Source organism: Perca fluviatilis, chromosome 21 (assembly GCF_010015445.1).
Source record: "Perca fluviatilis chromosome 21, GENO_Pfluv_1.0, whole genome shotgun sequence".
Taxonomy (NCBI): Eukaryota; Metazoa; Chordata; class Actinopteri; order Perciformes; family Percidae; genus Perca; species Perca fluviatilis.
This window is the reverse complement of record NC_053132.1, coordinates 14678734-14701438: the sequence shown is the minus strand read 5'-3', so window position 1 is coordinate 14701438 and position 22705 is coordinate 14678734. Positions and strand designations below refer to the sequence as shown.

The window sequence follows — 22705 nt, the reverse complement described above, 5'->3', positions numbered from 1 at the left end:
TTTTTTTAAATACACCAAATTAGGACATATAGATGTTGGCTGCATTACAGTGATTTGCATGTTGCCAGAGCCGGGTAGAAAGACACCTAATCTGATGTTTTGGCTTCCAAAAAAAAAAAGGTTTGGTATACCACGATGGACATATAGGCATCTACTGTACATCTTGATTTTAGCGGTGGTTGGTCAATGCTGAAAGGAAACATTGTTTCACACATTGGCTTGGACATGGTCACCTGCCATTAATACTGATGATTCAATTTCCTGTGTGGGTAGGAAATAGGTAGCCTACCAAAATAGACAGACTGTTTTAAGAAACTAGTAAGCTGCCTTTGGGCAATCAGTCAGTTGAACGCACCCTGTGAATATGAAGAACTGCCTTGCCATCCAAGTGGGCTCTATAAAATAGTTTACACTGTGGCCACTGATGAATTGCAATAGCGGCAACATTGTTCTCGCAGCATTCCTCATATTCCTGTGGTTATTTGCTCACGAGGGATGAGCAAGGCCGTTTAATACTTCCTGATTGACATAAACAAAGAGTTTGAAAGTAGTCAATGGAATGATGCAGTTCACCTCGCATTGCTGTCAGAAAAAAAACTATTTTGCTATTAGATTTATTATCAATACTGTTATTATTATTATTTTATAATTTGCCTATACTGTACTCCATTAAAATAAACCCAGATTATGTTTAGCTAACTTTCCTGATATTCTGATTGCTCTTATTAATGTGGCAAGGTGTTTGAAAATAATCTGCAATAATTGCTTTAGATGGGATAAAACTGGGAGGCCCTGTTGCCAATACGGCAGGGCCACTGTGTGTTGGACGTTCCCCTTGTTGAGCTGGGAAATCTGCTCAACTTGATAACAGTAAGTCGACAATCATAACAACACACTGAAACGCCATATAACAACGACAGAGTGAAACGACACAAAGCAACGACACAGTCATGACACAGTCAGCATCGACACAGCAAGACGACACAGTCAAATGGCAAGGAGGGCAACAGACAACAGGAATAAGTTGAGTTGACACAGACAAATGTTTTGTCTTGTGAGTGAACAGTAAGCATAGACATAGACATAGACACATAGACAGTAGACATTGACACATTGACACATAGACAGTAGACATTGACACATTGACACATTGACACATAGACAGTAGACATTGACACATTGACACATAGACAGTAGACATAGACATAGACATAGACATTGGCACATAGACATAGACAGTAAGCATGGACATAGATATAGACATTGCCACATGGACATAGACAGTAAGCATGTTGACTTAATTTTGGCACAAATGGAACCCTATATGGGATCACCACAATTTGAAATTCTTGCTGCAGCATTCCTGTTCTCCAGCTGACCAGACAGTCCAGGCTGTTCACTCCCACACTCTGTCAAAATAAATGATAGCCAGTGTTGCAATTTGTTTATTCATCTCTCCGTCACGCGTTGAGCTGACACAATAAATCGATGAATTAATTAGAGATCTGCATGTTTGAGTCATTTTCAAGCAAAAATGTCAAATATTCTCTGGTTCCAGCTTCTTAAATGTGAAGACGTGTAGCTTTCTCTCTGTGTTCTATGATTGTAAATTGAATATCTTTGCGTCTTGGTTATTGTAATGGACTTGTTCTTCTTTCTGACATTTTATAGGGTAGATTAAACCCTTAGTCGACTGAAAAAGTAAGATTAATCGATAAAGTTGCAGCCCTAATCACATGTAATATATCAGTATACATCGATTGATGTATTTTACGTAATGTCATGTTTCAGAATTTATGAGATTACATTGATTGTCCACCAGGGGAGCTACATTGTTCACTTGACTGTCTCCTTAAAGGTCTCATAGCATGAAAATGTCACTTTATGAGATTTTTTAACATTAATATGTGTCCCCCCTATGGTCCCCCAGTGGCTAGAAAAGGCGATAGGTGTAAACCGAGCCCTGGGTATCCTGCTCTGCCTTTGAGAAAATGAAAGCTCAGATGGGCCGATCTGCAATCTTGCTCCTTATGAGGTCAAATGTGTTTGGTGTGTCCCGTGCCGTCGTCCGTCTGGGGGGCTGTCGGCGTTCATTTTGGCCGACCTGACATGTTCGGTCGGCGGCAGGGAAGTCGGGACTCACCCGGAAATGACGAGCGGAATGAGGTGACTACTGTCTCTCAAAATCTGATGAAAATCTTTTAAACTGACCTTTGTTGAGCTGAAATGAAGACAGATTCAGCAACTGCACGGCCTATTTCTTGCTTAAAATGTTTTCAGAAACACGTTTCAGTGAACTATTTTAGTACAATATGAGATCGTATTCTGAACGAGCCGCCATGACAGTCTGGCTTTGAATTTCCGGAGAAAACAAACCCATGTTACGCGTTCGTCCAATCAGCTGCCGGTTTTCATTTATTGGGCAACATTACAGATTAGCGCCGCCTGCTGTTATAGAGATGTATTACGTCTCGTCTCCTCTCGTCTTTTTGGTGTGTCCTGTGGCAGTTTTTTGGACCTCGGACTGATCATATCGACGGGGTTTTCTGTCAACGGTCGGCCCGTCGGCTATATGTGTCTACACCTTAAGGAAAGCTCATTGTAGGACTGGCTCTAGTGGCTGTAATTCTGCACCAAGGCTGAATTTCGGGAAAGAGACTTCAGATACAGTATTAGGGGACCACTAAGGCCTATATAAAAGCATCCAAAGAGCACCATGTCATGGGACCTTTAACACTTTTGATTGTTGAAGCTAAATTGGAATGGACTGCCTATACGGCATGTTACTGTATTTTAAAAGAAAGGTTATCATCACAACATTAATTTGTTTCTAATCAACTCATTAGGCTTTGACAGCTTAGAGAATGGTTGCACTTTTTAAATCTATTGGTTTTAGATAGGAGCTCCAATTATAAGCCCCAGACATTTTTGCAGGGCATGTAGAGACCTGAGTAATGAGGATGTAATTCATAAAAGAAAGGGAGAGGGCAGGTGGAGTGATGAAGGGAAGGATCCCACACCTGGTAGTTACATTGTGTAGAGAATGAGCCGGTGTGTGGGGCTGAAATAAGGACCAGAGTGTACTCTTTTGGCAGCTGTAAGCAGCAGCACCAGGCCACTAAATTAGATATAACAGCCACAGGCAGCCAGTGGAGGAAGTACAGTGAAGGGAAACCTGGGAAAAGTCAGGGAAGCCAATGACAAGGCGAGGCATTGTTTAGTGTCCTGGGCATGCTCCGTTTTTCCTCAAACCTGATTTATGCAGGTTTCATTCCAAAGAAACAACTTTCAGCAGCTCATGTCACAGATTCTCACACCTTCTGCCAGAGATAGGGATCAAATTAGTGAAACCACCTGGAGCTGTGTATGGTTTGAAAGACCTTCGGGCTGGGATAGGACATGTTTGAGGATCATTGTTGCAGCAGAGGACTTAAAGCAGCTCAGCAATGAGATAATAGGAGCATTTTTCAATGCAATTATTGGCTCACTGGCTACTTTCACCAGTAATACATATATAATAATTAAAAGTGTAATTTCCCTAAATATTCCCATAAAGGGAATGGGAATGTTTGTTTATTGTTTTAGCAAGATCCTTTCCAGTATTTATCTTCCTTTACTTGTCAATCAGTGCCTTCCATCTCATGGCCATTGCTTGTTTTGCTTTCCGTGTTATCATTGATCCCACCAGTTTCTGGGTAAAACATGTCTATGTTGAATTCACTGTGCACGTTCTTTGCAGCTGGGTTTCACCCAGATAAGCAGCAATGCGGTCTGTGATGACGGCTCCTTTTCTTTCCTCCAGCGTCAGTCGTCTTCTCCAATAATAATCTGATTCTGTGATCACTGCCCAAATAAAATGTAAGACAAATGGAGACAGACTGACATATGTATTGAAGGACATTTTTGAAGTGGATTGTTAATTGACCCACAAGCAACTACACAAAAGTCGACTGACTTAGAATATTTCTTTTTTTTTTTTTTACAATAAAATGGTTTCCTATCTGTAAAGTGTCCTGTAGTCAGGAAGGTTTGTATTGGAATCAAACAGCCTCTCAACACAATATAGTTCAAATACAGCTTTCAACCATCAGCAGCACCATTTTTATGGTTACGGTTTACGGTGCGCTGTATCATTTGATGTAGTGTCAAAAAACAGTTGTTGCTGAAAAGTTATTTCACTTTTATTAGCATGTGTATTCCATACTGGCAGCGCTTTCAGAGCTGGTGTTTTAAAAAGCCTACGCTCTGTGAACTTAATATCAATCAAAATGACTCTCAGTCAAAATAAAGTGTGCAGTTTGAGTTTTATCAGTTGAAATTTAGAGTTTCAAATGTGCTTTTCTGTGCAGTATGACAGCGTGTGACAGAGTCAGTGGGTTAAGTGGTTTTGACCTCCCATAAGCTCAGAAGAGGCAGGCTAAGATGTAGGCCATGGCATGGGGTCTCCCGCTTCATGTGTGTTTGTGTGTGTTTGTGTGTGTGTGTGTGGGTGTGTGTGTATGTGTGTGTGTGTGTGTGTGTGTGTGTGTGTGTGTGTGTGTGTGTGTGTGTGTGTGTGTGTGTGTGTGTGTGTGTGTGTGTGTGTGTGTGTGTGTGTGTGTCATGGGCTGTACTTGCCAATGGGGAAGTGAGTCGAGTGTGGGTAATTCAGGAAGCTGGACTGGGCTATAAAAATGATGAAAAGAAAGACGGTCTTCCTGATCTGTGGCAGTGCAGCGCTCCATGTGAGTTTGGCCCTTTTTCACCCTCTGGGTCTCGCTCCTGTTCATTTACAACACATCAAACGTGGCTTTGTTTATTGGATACAGGAGCTCTGGATCAGACCTGTATTGTGTTTTTATTTCCTCACCAGGTACTCTTTTGAAGAAAATGGTACTTAGAACAGGAGCTTACTCTCTTGTAATCACACACATGTGCACACTCACTAGTTCTTACTTTCCCTGCAGCCCTCCTGGCCACTTATCTGTGGGATAATAACTAGCAGAGAAGCTTTTATGTGGATGACTCGGAGGCGGCATTGCTAGTTAGGTTTTTATTTGTCAGCATCTGCTTCTGGTCTGTCGCTTTCTTTTCTCATCAAGCCAAGACTGTGGAGCCTTGTAAAGCTTCACTTATCCTTAAAAAATAATCTGCATGGTATACACATGCATATACAGCCCACCCCACACACACACTTCAGAATATCTAGAGGACGATGCCTTTGACTGTTGGTGGGGTCCTGTTGCGCGAGGGGACATAAGGACAGAAGAAGATTGAGGGAGGGATGCAGTCAGGGCGCTGCATTAAGAGGATGAGGTGGAACCACACTGAGCCTCTTCTGCACCATAGCCCAGGGCTGACCGGTTATTCATCTCTGTGTGTGTTTGTGAGGAAACCCAGTGGGAGTGAAAGAGTTACAGAGTTGTGAGATTTTGTAACAAGTAGTCTGGAATCACAATATTACTGTAATTTCCTGGCAAAACAGGCATTGAGTTTTCTGCATGTTCTACTGCACAGATCAGTCAATGTGATTTGATATTAACTTGTTTTAGATGCAATGAGAAAAAGGCTAAAACGCTTCTTAGAGCTAGGGAAACTGCAGAGTGATATTTCCCTGTGGGTTTGTCACCACGTTCATTTTACACAATCATTTGATCCATTGTTAATACATGAATATTAGAGCAGCTGATGACATTTTAAACTTTCAGTTTCCATTTATGACACCATTTAACACAATTTAAGAAAAAAGCTTGGCTTTTGTCCCACAACTCTCTTAAAATGTTTTTTTTTTTTAGCATTATTGACATTCCAGTCCATTAAAACTGTCTTGCTTGTTTAATTTGTCTTTATAATAACTGATTCATATTAAATTTTCCATTAAACTAAGGCTACAGAAATTCAAAAGAGGAAAGAACTTGTTAAAGAAATGTAATTTGTTAAAATATTAAGACCAGTATAAATGGCAGATTGTGGCATAATCTTTCAAACTTTATTTTCATTCTGCTCTTTTTCTCACTTCCCACATCTTTGACTTTGCTCTATACACTCTATACACTCTATACACACACACACACACACACACACACACACACACACACACACACACACACACACACACACACACACACACACACACACACACGCACGAACGCACGAAAGCACACACACTTCCTGTCATCAACTAAGCCAGAATGTTGATCCTTCAGCTCAGGCCTTCATTTGCAGTAACATACTGTACACTGCATCCTAATCAAGTTTCTCAAGTACACCATGGCCCCTTTCTATATAATTTTTTTTTTACTTTGAGCCTATTAGCATGTTTCAGCTATGAAAACTGCCTGATTTCTCTAAGGGCAGAGCAGCTGTAAGCCTCAATATCACAGAGACAGCAAAGACTGGAAGAAAGAAAAGGGTGTTGGGAAAGATAAAGTGTGAGATGAATAAAGGCGAGATTCAATAGTTGGGGCAGAGGGAAGATGAAAGAGGAGAAACTTAAAAAAGAAAGAACTATGCTTTATAAGTGACTCCTTTACCACTGGACAACCTTGAGCTCCTCCTATGTCACATTTTTCCCACAGTGTAAAAAACACTTCCTGTCACTAGTATTTGGCCTACTTTATGACCTCAATTGACGACAAGACTGACACAGATTTTATTTTTTACTAAATTTTAACCATGCCAAAGTGGTTTCCATTATGTATATAACGGAGGAAAAAGAGCCATTATTGATTTATTACTGTAATTGTAACTTTGAGTCTGTTTTGCCTCTAGTCCCCATTGTTTATGAATGAATGAGTCATTGGCCTTAGAGCTAGTAGAAGCTAAACATGCAATTAATAAGTTAGAACCATTTACTTAGGTTGTCACTCAATCTGGAGAGTTGAGTTGTTGTGTTGCTGGAGTGTGAGAAACTTCCCAGTGGTTTTCAGACACAGCAACACACTAAGACAGGAACTTGTAAACACTGATGACCGTGCACCTTAACATAAGATTCAGAAGTCCTCCTAAAGCCCAGCAAAGCAAATAATGAAGACAAAATGTCCTCAACTTATTAGACAACTCCTACAATATACATCTTTTGCATATGAATTCAATTTAAACAGAGAATGAAAAGTGACAAAGACAGGGAAACACAGAGGCTCGCCTTTGATCAGATGAATACTGCAGAGCAGAGGGACTGACGAGCAGAGTTTATCACAGTGTTGCGTGAGGCATGGAATCTGAAATGATGCACTTGCTATGCTGTGAATGTGTCTTGCAACCAGAATTTGAACAATGTTGCATGGCCTTTTTCGACACTTAATGACTGTAAATACAAGTCATGAGAAATCCTCTTCATCCTCCATCAATCTGTATTCTAGGCCTATACTATCTTACTTAGATTCAGGGGTCATGGTGAGAGACATTTCTAAGGAAGTCACAGAACGATGCTTAGTTTTTCTCATTGACTGGTAAACGTAAAAGATGTTCTCGGCATTGTGACAAGGACCTGTTAAAACAATAACCTAAAGTGAAATGTAATGCTGAAGACACTGAAGATTTTTTAGGTAGATCACCATTTTAATATTCCTTGCTTTTTATGGGGGCAAAGTACAGCTGTTTGCTCCAGATAAACCTGTGATTACTCTCATTATAGGTGAGGTGTCTTTATTTGCACTCACAAACAAATCAAAACCACCTTTGTGTTAGAATGTTGACTTAATGCTGTGAGAAAGGGACTTATGTGCCTTTACCAGTAACATTTAATGTTCCATCTTGCTTCTAGCTTCAGTTCATTCTTTCACTTTTCACTCCTCTCTTGTGTCACTTTGTCCACTTCTTTCCAAAGTTCCTTCAGTGCTACTATCAGACACAGACGGCCCCTTCCCTGAAGTCATCAAGTTGACACCCGCTTTTTAATTTAGGTTTCTACGGCAATAACACCAAAACACAGCTTGGATTAATCCAGCCATGTCCACGCAGTCCCTGCCTCACAGCTGAACCCAGCATGTTGCAGGGAGACAGACCCATGCCTGCCAATAGCATCAAACACCATTTAAATCGTGTTTTATCCTTTATTCGGCTCTTCCCATAAGCCAGTTATCTGCCACACTGGCCAGAGCCAGGCCAGGCTGGAACAAACCAATCATACGTGGCTACTTCTCCCAGTTGTATTGCATTGAAACTGACTCAAAGGTCAATGCCATTTGGGTGTTTTTCCTCTAAACGTTTTGGTGTGTAAAAGTCAAATGATAAGAAACAAATCTGCTCTGCTTCCGTCAGTTTCTTTCCTGTCTGCTGAAGCAGAAACAGCTTGAATCTGTTGTGTATCTGTGTACAAACCAAACATTTTACTGTCGTAGTTGGTCACTGGTTCCAATTCTCCTTCTTTCCACCACTTCCCTTTCAGGTGAAGTTGTAGCTCTCTCATTGTCAGTCACAATATGGCACTAGATATCAGCTCGGTGCTGTGTATCATATGACTTAACTTTGTTTGACTACATCTACCAATCATTGGTTTCTTTAAAAATTTAATTATGTAAGTTTCTTTTCTTATTCATAATAATTTGTCTCCTTTATGTTTTTTTCAGAGCAGGAATATTAATGATGAATTGTGTAATTCAACTTTGAATTGAATCTACTTACAAATAGACAACATACAAGTACAGTTTACCAACTCAACACAGACTGGGACAATGTAGCACAAATGCTTTACCCAGCAACAATGGGTAGAAAGCCAAGCAAGATAATGGGTTGTTTGTCTTATTTTTTATATTATTGTTATTTATTTACCCAAACTAAAATATGGTATGGTTGCAAACCGTTATAATGTACTCTAGCTCTTTTTAAATTTACATGTATGTGATGGTATTGTTTTTTTTGTAAAGATTAATTTTTGGGGCTTTTCCCTTTATTACATAGAGACAGTGGATAGGCATGAAAGGGGACGACACGAAGCCCCGCGGCAGGACTCAGCCAACATGGGGCGAATGCTCTTACTGGGTGAGCTAGAGGCCACCCCGATGGTATTGTTTGTTGAACTAGCAGTAAATCTGTGACAGTTTTTTATAAGATTATTTTTTGGGCTTTTCCGCCTTTATTTGATAGGACAGCTAGGTGAGAAACAGGAGAGATAGAGAAGACATGCAGGAAATCGTCACAGGTCGGATTCAAACCCTGGACCTCTGTGTCAAGGCATAAACCTCCAAGTATATGTGCGCCTGCTCTACCCACTGGGCCAACCTGGACACAATCTGTGACAGTTTTATAATAAAACTTGAGATTGTTGTTGTGTCTGACACTGGGTCACTATAACCATATTTTAGTTTGGGTGAACAAACCAACCATAATATAAATATTACATTGCTGAGCATGTTTGAAAATCAAAATAAAGCACAATGGCCTAAAACAGCTGTCTCATCTGTAGAGGATACTGGGGCAGCTGCTCAACTGGTGTGCCAAACAGATGAAATCACATTCAAATAAACTGCCAGTTAATCTCCTAACATGAGTAATGGTGCTAGCTGTGTTGTAAACAAGTTTTATGAGTTTAGAAAATGCTTGCTCAGGAAAGAGAAAGATGGTTTTGCAGTTAGCTAAGCTAGTTGATTCTGATTTAATGTCCCTTCATTACTTAATCATGTTAAACAAGTAAACACTGTGGTGGTTTCTTGGTTGCCTGTGCAAAGTCAGCATTGTTTTCAGATTGATTAAGGTTCTGCGTCATTTGTTACAGTTGGCTATAAGAAAAACATTTGATACACTGTACTGTAAGAAAGAGTTTGACTTTTTTCACCATTGACATATTGAAACAAAGACAACTTGCGTGAAAGCGGCACAAATATTGCATCAGTGGATATTTCCTGGAGCATGAATTGATATGCTAGAGTTGTTTTGAAAGTAAGACAGATGGAAGAAGATGATGTAAAGATGAGAGGAAACATGAAAATGTGCCCAGTTTGATTTTAGAAAGGAGAAAAGAAGACAGAAGGTAGAACACACCAGTCACACATTTAAAGCTTTAGTGCGTAACTTTTGGATATTAATGAATGTCCGTTACATTCAAGCCATTGCCAAATGAGTTGCTACAAAGCTAATTAAGACTATAAGCTCCACACAACTCTCTGTATTTCTCAGTATGGCTATGTTTAGAAGATTGTGTCGTCCGGTGACTTTCCTGCGCAGAAGTTCGAGTGAAGATAATTACCTCTTCTGAAGAGTCCTTCATGTTTTTTTTATCCTTTTGTCTTCCTCGGCTACTAGCAACTGCGTGGAGGAGGGGTGGGGGCGCGATCACGGAAGGCTTGTATCGTGTGGACGAGCTCACAGTGTTGTTGTAATTGCTTAGAATTCCTCATGGGGGTGGCAGAAACTACGCACTATAGCTTTTAAAAAGATGTGAGTTTGTTTTGGCTATTTAGAGGACATGGATGACAACTTAAGGGTTTTGTAAACATGCTACTTATATGAAATTCTCACTGTGATGTCCCAAGTCACGAATTCAAAACTCAACTTAGCACAAGAGAAATAGTGCGTTTGTGTTTGAGATATCCCTACCGGAGATGGAACAAAGCACAACAATGTTTTTCATATTCTCTTAGGTCTCCCACACATGAAATGGGTTTTAGTATAACATGTTTTTACTACAAAAGTGGTTCAACTGACCTAGAATATTGTGACACACCCCATAAACAAAACAAGTAAGATACCTGAAGAGCCTGCTCCTGCAGCCTCCACCTGCTCTGCTTTTTCTAATATCTTGTCCTTAGTCCTTGTTGTTATTGTTGGTGGGACTTTACATAATCCTGCATATCCAGCAGTAGAATGTAGTATCCTGGAGTCCATTTTGAGCCTCCCCTGCCTGCAAAGGAACTCATTACTTTTTAGATGAAGACACAAAAATATTATCATCTTAAAACATATGATGCATTGTTACAGATTTAACCACCAAGCAGTATATAAAGCAGTTAAGATTAGCTACACCTCGAGCAACTACAACATTACAATTATTTTTACATGTGAATGCAATGCATCAATAATACTGATCCAACAAAACAGGAAAACAGGGATAGGGGCATTCTGCTGTCTATCTACTGTTATTTTGAGCTTTACTTGTATTTTTTAGTGAAATTTTCAATGCAGGATTTTACTCCTGTGCTGTGCACACACCTCTCTTCATGTCCCTGAACTCGGCACACATAGGCGAGAGAAAGGAGCCCTGAAAGTGCTTTCGTTTTCGAGAAAGTCCTACATCATAACAACAAAGATGCCCATATAGGCATGCATGCAAAGACATTCTTAGATTGAGTTTGCTATTTTTGAAGGGTTAAATAAAAAGATTGTAGCCAAATTGAAAGAATGAGCCTTTTTTTTGTATTGACCACAGACAGACAAGGTAAACAGATGGACATGAGCATTGATAAAAGATGTATCTTTATTTCAGATCTGCCGACTTATCAGAGCACTAAATCAAACACAATATGAGTGGATTTTTTTTAAGTGTTTGAGAAATCAAACAAAAGCTTAATTATGTTTCTTGTCAATGAAGCAAACCAGGAAGTACAACCTCAGGCATGAGGAAGAGAAATTCCCCTAATGCATGCTGTACATGTTTGAAAAACTCAAATCAACTGATTACTGACGCAAACTTTTTGCAAAGTGTTCACTTTGTTTTATTCTTAACTTCCTTTTTTACTGTGTTCTAATTGCATCACACAAATATATATTTTTAGCTGAAAACATTATAGCACTCTGGCTGGCTGATGGTCTCTCAGATTCCTTTTGGCCATTCTACAGAAGGGAATTGTTAATGCTGTGGAGGCTGCGGTCACTCACTGGATGTGCAGTTGGCGTCTGGCCAACCCGTGGACCACAGAGACGGCCTGCTACAGACCTCCCTGTCCTGTCAGCTGACTCCGTTTCCCAGGGTCCTCCAATCCAAAAGGCCATCAGAGTCAATCTCTGCAAACACACAAGGAGGAGAAGCTGGAAAAATGTTTAGAGTCATACTGAACAGCCAAACATCAGCAGCTAAACAACTATTGAAATGTAATGAAAAGTTTTAATCATTATAGTAACATTTAATTTGAATTACTTTATATCCCATGTATGTGTGTGTGTGTCCAAACCAGTGATGTTTTTTCATGGTGCAGGTCCTACCACAGGGCCTCTCAGCAGACGTTGACTCAGCTTGAGCAGGAGTCATTAAAAACAACCCAGCTTGCCGTAGCTTTGGGAAAAGCCTCTCGTCATCTCCGAAAGGCAAAGCTTACCGGTGTCTGACACCTTATTTTGCAGAAATTTCCCCCCACTATGCAGAAGTCCTTTGATGTGTAGGAGTGTAGGAAGGAGGGGAGAGGGCATTAATGTACTCCCCCGCCACCCCCCCAAGGCCCGGTTAGCGATCAGTTTGAGCCGGAAGGAGCCACTAAAACAAACAAGCTGACAGTTTTAAAAGAGTTCAGACCGAGAGGAGCAGTTCACTCTCCTTATAATAGTTTGGATAGCATATTTTATATTAAGTAGAGTTCAATTCTTGAGTAGAGTCTGATGTTTTTGACATATAAATGATAGTTTTACTTTGTATAATTTCAGATTTAGTTATAGCAGTTTGGTTGATATGGGTACAAAGACTCCTGTCCTGGCTAACTTTTGATGTGTCCAGTGTCTCAGTAAAAATCCAGTCACCTCATTGTATGTGTTAATGAAACAAAAATGACTGTATAGTATAGTGCTATTTGCAGTACTAACAGACAGGATTAAACAGTGTGTGTGTTAAACAGTGTGTGTGTGTATCTGCTCCAACATGAGCTGCAAACATTAGCGTGTCCAGCTAACTAGCTTCAAGCAGTAGTTAGCTAACTCAGCATTACAGTTCCTAGGCCAAGAAGGATTTTGTTACATTAAAAGGCTTATGTTGGCTACATTTCTCTTGTAACATTAAAATTGATTATTTTAATATTTGATTTAGAAAATATCAACAATAAAGTATAAATATCTAACCTATGTCTTGCTCGTCTAAGTGTAAGCTAAGGTTTAGTCAATTCAGCCAAAATACCAGCACCTCTAAAGCTCAGGAATGAACATGTACATTGTTTGTTTAATCTTACACCAACAGAAATGAAGGTGTCATTTTAACCCTTGGAGAGAGCTAGGCTAACTGTGTCCACCTGTTCCCAGTCTTTATGCTAAGCTAAGCTATTCGCCTCCTCACCAACTCCATACTCAATGCACTGACATGAGAGTGGTATCGATCTTCTCATCTAACTCTCAGCAAGCAAATACTATTCTCATGACATGTCATCTAAATTTGTGTCTATTTTTAACATTAGCCAAGTAGAAGCAATGCTAAAGCTAAAACAAAATAACAAAAGTTAGCGCTGTACATTCCGTGGGTGATTTCATACATTTTAGTATCTAAGAACAGTATGACATCGCCTCTGATATTAGCCCCACCTTTTCCTTTAATAAACGTCTCTTTTCTTTATACCCCTTCTGTCTGGTCTTTTGGTGAAGTGCTCACACACTGAGGCCCAGTGTAGCAAGGGGTCTATTCATGAGGCCAAGAGACAGTGAAGGGAAACACAAAGAACTCCCCACACAGTGGAGAGGGCTGTGAGCTCAGCGCTGACCCCTGAAGGATGTGTGTGGGCTGCACCCAGACACAGAGGCCCCGCCAACTCCAGGCCCAGGCTCCTCCCTGCTCTGGACTTGACCTTTCACTATACCCCTGCAACTCCCAAAACAACCTCAAACAGACTTGTAACTGTCAATAGCAACTGGAGCAGAGTAATGACTGAATGACATAAAGTCTGTATGGTTATCGACTTGTTGCCAGCTAAAAACCTCTGAAGAATCTCTCCCATGTTAAATGTTGGCATACAGCACAGTCTGAGGCATAAAAGCCAAGCAGTGAGAATAAAATAGCTAACAAATGTGCAGCTGAATTCAGTGTTAAAAGACAAGTCACTGAGTTTAACTCCCTGTTCTCAATCTCAGCCATAAATTAAAGTATAATAGTCTAAATATTTCTGCCTGGAAACTTCACAGGCTTTATGTTGCTTGTAGCTCTTCTCTTTCTTGCTGATGGGAACTGTCACAGTTCTGGTCTGGAGCCATTATTTTAACACTCGCTCCAAGAAACATGTAACACCATTTAGCATAAAGGAATTTTTATTATGCCATACCTTTGAGACCCTCTTGTCTGTCTGTCTGTGCTCCCAGTGCTGGACCAGCTCCTGATGGAGCTCCACCACTTCCTGCTCGTCCTGGACAAGGAGACCCTGAGTGGGAGTGCCACCATCCAGAAGGGCTTGCTCTCCGATCTCCTCCAGTCCTACAGAGCCTCCAATGGTATGAACAAAAATCTCCTTTCTGAGTTTTCAAAGTGTAGTGGCTACACATACAGCTGAGCACTTATTTGCATTTAAAAAAAGTAGATTAATAGGCTCACTGGCTTAGTTTTCTAAACATTTTAGTCAGGAAAATAGCCTGAGCTGACCAGACCAGTCAGTAAACTATGAGGAGTGCATACCAGTAGATGATAACATCTCACCCCTAACTTAATTAACATATATTAAAACTCTGCAGTAGTAGTAGATATATAAGGAAATACAATTATCATGCTGCATGATCTAGTTATCACTTTAAATGTATTGAGGAACCTATTTTGATGGATATTTTTGGGGAAATTGGTCAACCTGTTGACACATGCAACTAAAAACAAAGACAAGTAGGAAGTGAAAGGTTGGAAACATCTTCGATGTGATAATACCTCATGTAACATAATAGTTGTATTTGGAAAATTACAATAGAGGAAAGTTGCTCTGCCTAGTTTAGAAAGGAGTGGTCAGATATATTCTAAAGTCTGCAAAAGAGTAGCTGTAGCAATGCAAGATATGTACAGTGCCTTGCGAAAGTATTCGGCCCCCTTGAACTTTTCGACCTTTTGCCACATTTCAGGCCTCAAACATAAAGATATAAAACTGTAATTTTTTGTGAAGAATCAACAACAAGTGGGACACAATCATGAAGTGGAACGAAATTTATTGGATATTTCAAACCTTTTAAACAAATAAAAAACTGAAATATTGGGCGTGCAAAATTATTCAGCCCCCTTAAGTTAATACTTTGAAGCGCCACCTTTTGCGCGCGATTACAGCTGTAAGTCGCTTGGGGTATGTCTCTATCAGTTTTGCACATTGAGAGACTGACATTTTGCCCCATTCCTCCTTGCAAAACAGCTCGAGCTCAGTGAGGTTGGATGGAGAGCGTTTGTGAACAGCAGTTTTCAGTTCTTTCCACAGATTCTCGATTGGATTCAGGTCTGGACTTTGACTTGGCCATTCTAACACCTGGATATGTTTATTTGTGAACCATTCCATTGTAGATTTTGCTTTATGTTTTGGATCATTGTCTTGTTGGAAGACAAATCTCCGTCCCAGTCTCAGGTCTTTTGCAGACTCCATCACGTTTTCTTCCAGAATGGTCCTGTATTTGGCTCCATCCATCTTCCCATCAATTTTAACCATCTTCCCTGTCCCTGCTGAAGAAAAGCAGGCCCAAACCATGATGCTGCCACCACCATGTTTGACAGTGGGGATGGTGTGTTCAGGGTGATGAGCTGTGTTGCTTTTACGCCAAACATAACGTTTTGCATTGTTGCCAAAAAGTTCGATTTTGGTTTCATCTGACCACAGCACCTTCTTCCACATGTTTGGTGTGTCTCCCAGGTGGCTTTTGGCAAACTTTAAACCACTACTCTTTTATGGATATCTTTAAGAAATGGCTTTCTTCTTGCCACTCTTCCATAAAGGCCAGATTTGTGCAGTATACGACTGATTGTTGTCCTATGGACAGAGTCTCCCAGCTCAGCTGTAGATCTCTGCAGTTCATCCAGAGTGATCATGGGCCTCTTGGCTGCATCTCTGATCAGTCTTCTCATTGTATGAGCTGAAAGTTTAGAGGGACGGCCGGGTCTTCGTAGATTTGCAGTGGTCTGATACTCCTTCCATTTCAATATTATCGCTTGCACAGTGCTCCTTGGGATGTTTAAAGCTTGGGAAATCTTTTTGTATCCAAATCCGGCTTTAAACTTCTCCACAACAGTATCTCGGACCTGCCTGGTGTGTTCCTTGTTCTTCATGATGCTCTCTGCGCTTTACACGGACCTCTGAGACTATCACAGAGCAGGTGCATTAATACGGAGACTTGATTACACACACCTGGATTCTATTTATCATCATTAGTCATTTAGGTCAACATTGGATCATTCAGAGATCCTCACTGAACTTCTGGAGAGAGTTTGCTGCACTGAAAGTAAAGGGGCTGAATAATTTTGCACGCCCACTTTTTCAGTTTTTTATTTGTTAAAAAAGTTTGAAATAGCCAATGAATTTCGTTCCACTTCATAATTGGGACCCACTTGTTGTTGATTCTTCACAAAAAATTACAGTTTTATATCTTTATGTTTGAGGCCTGAAATGTGGCAAAAGGTCGAAACGTTCAAGGGGGCCGAATACTTTCGCAAGGCACTGTAACTGTATTGCAAATACCCCAGAATTAGAAATAAAAATAATAACACGGGAACTGAGAAAAGATTTGTATTTCTAGCCCAAAATGTTGTTTGATTGCATAAACCACAGTGGATTTTCCTTGTTGGTCTTTACTGTAAGACCATCATTCATGAGTTGTCATTTACCTCCCACGAAGGCTGCTGAATGTCTAACAGTCGCTGTAGACTTCCAGCTCCAAGAAATATAAGATACTAAAACACTTTTTACTAATTAAGGCAGGTTCATTTAAAAGGTCAACCCTGTTAGTCTTGGTACATAGGGGGAAAGATGATGGTAATTTCCAACGAGCTTGGTCATTTGTAAAATAATTAAAATAAATTGTCTCAAACATTTCCTCAGTGTTCCTTATTTATATTTCTTAATGTTGTGGTATTTGGCATTACATGACAGTTACATTAGTTGAGGTTTAACCACAAATCTTTAAATATGGGTCACTAGAAGTTAATCTACCTTTATGCAAAGCACCTTATGTAGGATGTGGTCATACCCTGCGTTTCCCACAATTCAGTGGGCTTAAATTGTTGACTATCAAGCAACCCACTCTGGTATTATGTTGCTAGTATAAACTCTGAGTAACCACCATGTAATAATTATACTCTTGCAGGCTTCTATTAACAAATACATTTGGGGTCTTTTATCCCATTTTTGTGGCTAAAAACCACACTGTTGCGGCTGAATTAAATACTTTGCCTGCATTTCTACTTTCCTTGCAAAATTATCACATTTTTTTCACGTTGTGGATGTTTGAGGTTATTATTTTTACGCTTACAAGCAAAATATAATCAAAGTGCCTCTTGCTTCATCATAAAATGATGCATGGGTCGTTAACATATCCTGTCAAACAGCTAAAGACAAGTTTGTTGTTCTTGCTCACTGGCTCTGACACTCAACATGAAAATGTGGCAACTGCTGGCGGTGCTGATGATGTGATTTATGGCGCCTGGAAGTCAGTAAGTTATGATGTGAACCAGTGCCACACAAGCCTCAGTCCCTAGGTGTGTGATTAATTGGGAATAATAAATGACAAACTGCTGCTCCTTCAGAAATCTTAACTCTGTGTCATGTAGGGAAAAGTTGTGAACTATTAAAAACAGACATCTTTATGCTGATCTTTATAACAATTTTCTGGCCATTTCTTTTACATTCATTTTTGGATTGAAAAAGCCAACATAAGTTGTGCTACTACTCCTTCTTTGTCTTTCTCTGTCTCTCACACACAACTCCCCACCAACACACACACACACACACACACACACACACACACACACACACACACACACACACACACACACACACACACACACACACACACACACACACACACACAGCAGTCATGCTTTTCCATGTTCAGGTCCTGGACTCGTCTCTCTGTACTTCCTCTCCTGGCTCCAAGCTGTATCATTTTTCCGAAGCTACTTTTATCCTCTGGGGACTCTCACTTCCTTTGAGCAGCAGCTTATTAATAGCAGTTCAACTCTGTTCCCCGAAAATCTGTTTTCACTGTACAGGCAAAACATAGTTTGTATCTGCTGTTGTTTGGTTTCACCTCGCAATATCTATTTCAAAGGAGAAAGCTTCTCCAGAGTATCACCCAAGGTTAGAGTTTTGTTTGATTTCCTCTCAGGGTATAATCTCAAGTCAGCTAAAATATTTAATTCAATGACTTTCCTTGAAACTCCAGAACTAATTCCCATAACAGGTTATAGTAACCAGCTGGAGCCTGCTAGGCTGAAACCGCAGGGTTTATTGCTTGAGAAAAGACATTCATTCAAACTGTTTATGTGGCAATTTTATGGCGATGTCTTCGTCGTCTTGTAATTACTACACCATGCTAGAAAACAACGTTCAACCAAACACAGCCCTTTTCTCACTCAGCTGAGTTCAGCATTAGCGTATGACATGAGGTTTCATCATCTCCACTTATTGACCAAATGAGACCATTACTCACACTGACCCGTAAATATTTACGTTTGAATGCAAAGAGAAGTCAAGTTCAGTCTCTATGTTTAACTCCTCTCACCATGTGAAGCATTTCCTGTGCTTCTTTTGTTGTCACAGGAAACTACATTATATTTTATTGTTTTCTTATTTTCACTTTAATCAAATACTACTCTTTCTGGCTTTCTGGCTTTTTATGCCTATACAACTAAAAACAGATTGCATAGAAATAAACTGTTGTCCTAATTCTTGTTTGTGGATATAAATTCCTGCAGATATTGAGTGGTAATCATAAAGTATGATTTAAAACTAAACCACAGTCATACTTTTGGTTATACAAACTCTTTTGGACTGGTCTTAGCAGATGGACCAAGTTCAGGAGCTTCATCGTGTACTGTATATTAGCTGTATGAGCTTCAAACCTTCAAGGATAGAATTGACACAGTGCTCTATCTGTGCAGGCAAGGAGTTTTCTGACTAATGTCCGATGAATGCCAGTCACGGTGAGAGTGGGTGTCAATAATGGGCCCATCTGTCCACACAATAGGCCACTTGTTTGGGTCAAGTTCCCCCTTTTAATCTTGGACTTTTGACAAATATGCTTAAAGTTTGTTTGGCACTAAGGTGGAGCCAGATTTTTTTCATCAGCGCTACAAGAAATATGCATGCTCTTTTTACATATACGTTATGTATACAGCTTTAGTGCGTAACTTTTTGATATTAATAAACGTCCGTTACATTCAAGCCATTGCCAAATGAGTTGATGCAAAGCTAATTAAGACTATCAGCTCTACACAACTCCTTCTGTATTTATCAGTATCGCTATGTTCAGAAGATTGTTGCGTCCGGTGACTTTCCCGCGCAGAAACTTGAGTGAAGATAAACCTCTTCTGAAGAGTCCGTCATGTTTTTTAATCCTCCGTGTCCTCCTTAGCTGCTAGCAACTGCATCGAGGAGGGGTGGGTGCGCGTGCGCGATCACGTAAGGCTTGTATCATGTGGACGCGCCGACAGAGTTGTTGTCATTACTTAGAATTCCTCATGGGGGCGACAGAAACTACACACTATAGCTTTAAGTTACTTTGTGCACATTATACTGAGAGGTCTATCTCAAGGCTATTCACTATAGTGCAACTAATAACAATATAGGAGGAGTGAACAAACCTGAGTCTTTGCAACAATGCACTAGCCTGAAAAAGTTGCCCACCTATACTGTACTAATAAGTGGGCAACTTTTTACAATGAAATCCAGAGGGCTCTTGGAGTCAATGATTAAATCTACAATGTAATGATTCCTAGGTTGGAGAAGCATGCATGGACCTCTGTCCTGTAGATTAACTGTGCATGGGTTACTTTGGACAGTTCCATTCATTCTCCACCCAGTCACCTTCCTTCTTTTATTATCATTATCAAATTTTGTAAGTAAATTTGTAAGAATACTGTAACTGTTTACCACAGATGCAAAACATGCATGTATCACTATGGTACATATTTGTCTGGTGTTTTGTCGATTGGTATTCAAATGGCTTCTTCTAGTTTCTTCAGTTTAACACAATGTTAGTGTTTGTGGTAACTAGCCACAATGAAAATTTCCAGCAGTATGTTGATGTCAGCTGTTAACCACCAACACTTACTGTTTTCATGCAGGTGCTGATGAGGAGTATATCTACATGAACAAAGTCATTGTTACTGGGAAGGACAAAGGCGGCAAAGGTGTGAGTTTCAAAAGGTTCCTCTACAAAGTGTGACACTGATACTGGGTGATGATTTTCTTTTCTTCTTCTGAAAAGTAGCTGAAATATAATCTATAAAGAAAAGGATTTTATCTTTCCTATTGAAAACGAGGGATACTGTCACAATATAGTTTTTTTAGCCTTGGTAGTGACGTGGCTCTGTCGGACCGCTACTTTGTTCCAGACTGAAATAATTCAACTACTGTCGCATGGATTGCCATGACATTTTATACACAAATTAATGTTCTCCAGAGGACATGTATGTGTGACTTTGGTGATCCTCTGACTTTTTCTCTAGTGCCAACATGGCGTTGAGATTTTTGTCTTTGTCTCAACAGCTTGTTGGATGGATTGCCATACATTTTAGTAGGCCTACAGATATTCATGGTGCAGACACGGTGAATCCTAATGACTGGCGATCCCTTATCTTCATCTTGCGCCACCAGCAGGTCATAATGTAACCCCATCAGCCTCAGCTGTATTTTGTTTGGTGCTGTTAATTAGCAAATGTTAGCATGCTAACACACCAAAATAAGAGGGTGAACATGTTATGCCTGCTACATTTTTAGCATGTTAGCATTGTCATTGTGAGCATGCCGATGTTAGCATTTAGCGCAAAGCAACGCTTTGCCAAAGTACAGCCTCACAGAGCAGCATGGTTGTCGACTCTTAGTAGCAGACATTAATCCATTAAGGTCGCATTACATTTTCATTAAATTATGGTGTAGGTTAGGGCCATATTTTCAAATCAGTCATCATAGTTCACAGAATTCAACCCCAAAATATTAAAATAGTTCTGTGGCAAAGCTCCTTGACTTTCTATCTAAGTATATGATACTTGAAATATCTAAGTACATGTTTAATTTGTCACTTTTTATGTTCATCGTTTTACGAGTCCATCTAATCGTTTCAAATTTAGCTGCAGGATGTTTGTTGTGAAATGGTATGCAACCTGGAACTAAACTTTCGGTCAATTCAGTCAAACACCAGTGCATACTTGTTATGTTTTATACTCCTTAATTTGACATGATTCAAGTGAATAGCAGATATGAGCATAAGCTGCCACAAGCAGCACTGTGTCCACCCCCACCCCTGCTCTTAACCACCATTTCCTGTATCTTTCTTCAGAGCTGAGACTGACCTGTTTTGTTTGGACAGTGTTGAAGAATGTGGTTTCCTCGACCACCAGACTTAACACACATATTTTCAACAGTGACGCTAGCAAAGCCACACGTTCTTCTCTCACAGACACTGAAAGAAAGTGGGGGACGATGTGAGAGAATTGAAAGTTCTTACTGAAATCATTGAATTCACACCCCCAACCGGCCCTGTGAGACACCGCTTACCAAGAGTCTGGGTCTGCCGAGGTTTCTTCCTAAAAGGGAGTTTTTCCTCGCCACTGTCGCAACAGCCACTACTAATGCTTGCTCTTGGGGGAATTACTGGAATTGTTGGGGCTTTGTAAATTATAGAGTGTGGTCTAGACCTACTCTATCTGTAAAGTGTCTCGAGATAACTCTTGTTATGATTTGATACTATAAATAAAATTGAATTGAATTGAACTGAATTGAAATAAAAAATTGATTGTTTGGTAAACCTAAACTATCTCTTTCAGATGAAGTGCAAGAGAAAAACATTTTGGACTTAAATGTTAGTGTAAAACATTTTGAATAAAAAATACAGTTAAACGCATATCTGAAAATGTTGATGCTCATATCAGTATTCAAGTAGAAACTAGGTGAAAGGTCTGAGGAAAGAGGAAGTAGTAGTGGCCTAGACAATGGTATTGGCAGAGATATCATCCCAACCTGGGGGTCTGAGCTACAGTCTAAACCAGCTTAGCGTAGCATACAGATTGACAGCAGGGGAAACTTTCCTGACTTTCAACAAAATCTGCTTAACAGCACCTCTGAAGCTTAATGATTAACATGTTATATCTATGTCGCATCTGGACGTCTGGAAATAGTGCTGAATAAAAAAATTGACAGAATTTTGACTCACCAGTTGTTTCATTTATCCCAAAAATTCCTGTACATTCATTTCAAAACAGCCAATATACATTTCTGTTATTCGCTGACCTCCCTCTTTGTACTTTCATGACCTAGATGACAGATCAGATGCCCTGCTCAATGGAAAAGCAGCTAAATATGTCCCTGTCCCACAGAAGAGCCTTCCCGACCTGCCGCCTCCCAGAGCAGTAAGTGCTTTATTGCATCAGAGTGGATTAACATGTGAAATTATTTGTTTTTTTGAGCCACTGCCACTGTGGTGGGAATGGTAATGGTGTAGTTGACCCCAGTAGGACTGCTGAACTCAACAAAGTACATGGGAAAGTTCAGAGGAAATCATGATTTTCAAAAGTATACCAAAGGAGCCCAAAGACAAATTTTAACCTTAAATGTAATTGGCATTATTTTGGTCTTTTGTTACATTAAGAACATTACTATCCATAGTAAGCACCAAAGTATTTAAAATAAAGTACTATGGATTGATATCACATGTT

The 22705-nt window shown here is 40.0% G+C and overlaps 1 protein-coding gene across 1 annotated transcript in view; it reads left to right on the top strand.

The window, feature by feature from the left end:
- Window positions 1-22705, top strand: part of afap1l2 (actin filament associated protein 1-like 2) — a 41027-nt gene that overhangs the window by 360 nt on the left and 17962 nt on the right. The window contains exons 2-4 of the mRNA XM_039787881.1: window positions 14182-14310; window positions 20117-20182; window positions 22308-22399. Of these exons, the coding sequence (XP_039643815.1) occupies window positions 14182-14310; window positions 20117-20182; window positions 22308-22399 (287 nt within the window). The remainder of the gene's footprint in view (window positions 1-14181; window positions 14311-20116; window positions 20183-22307; window positions 22400-22705) is intronic.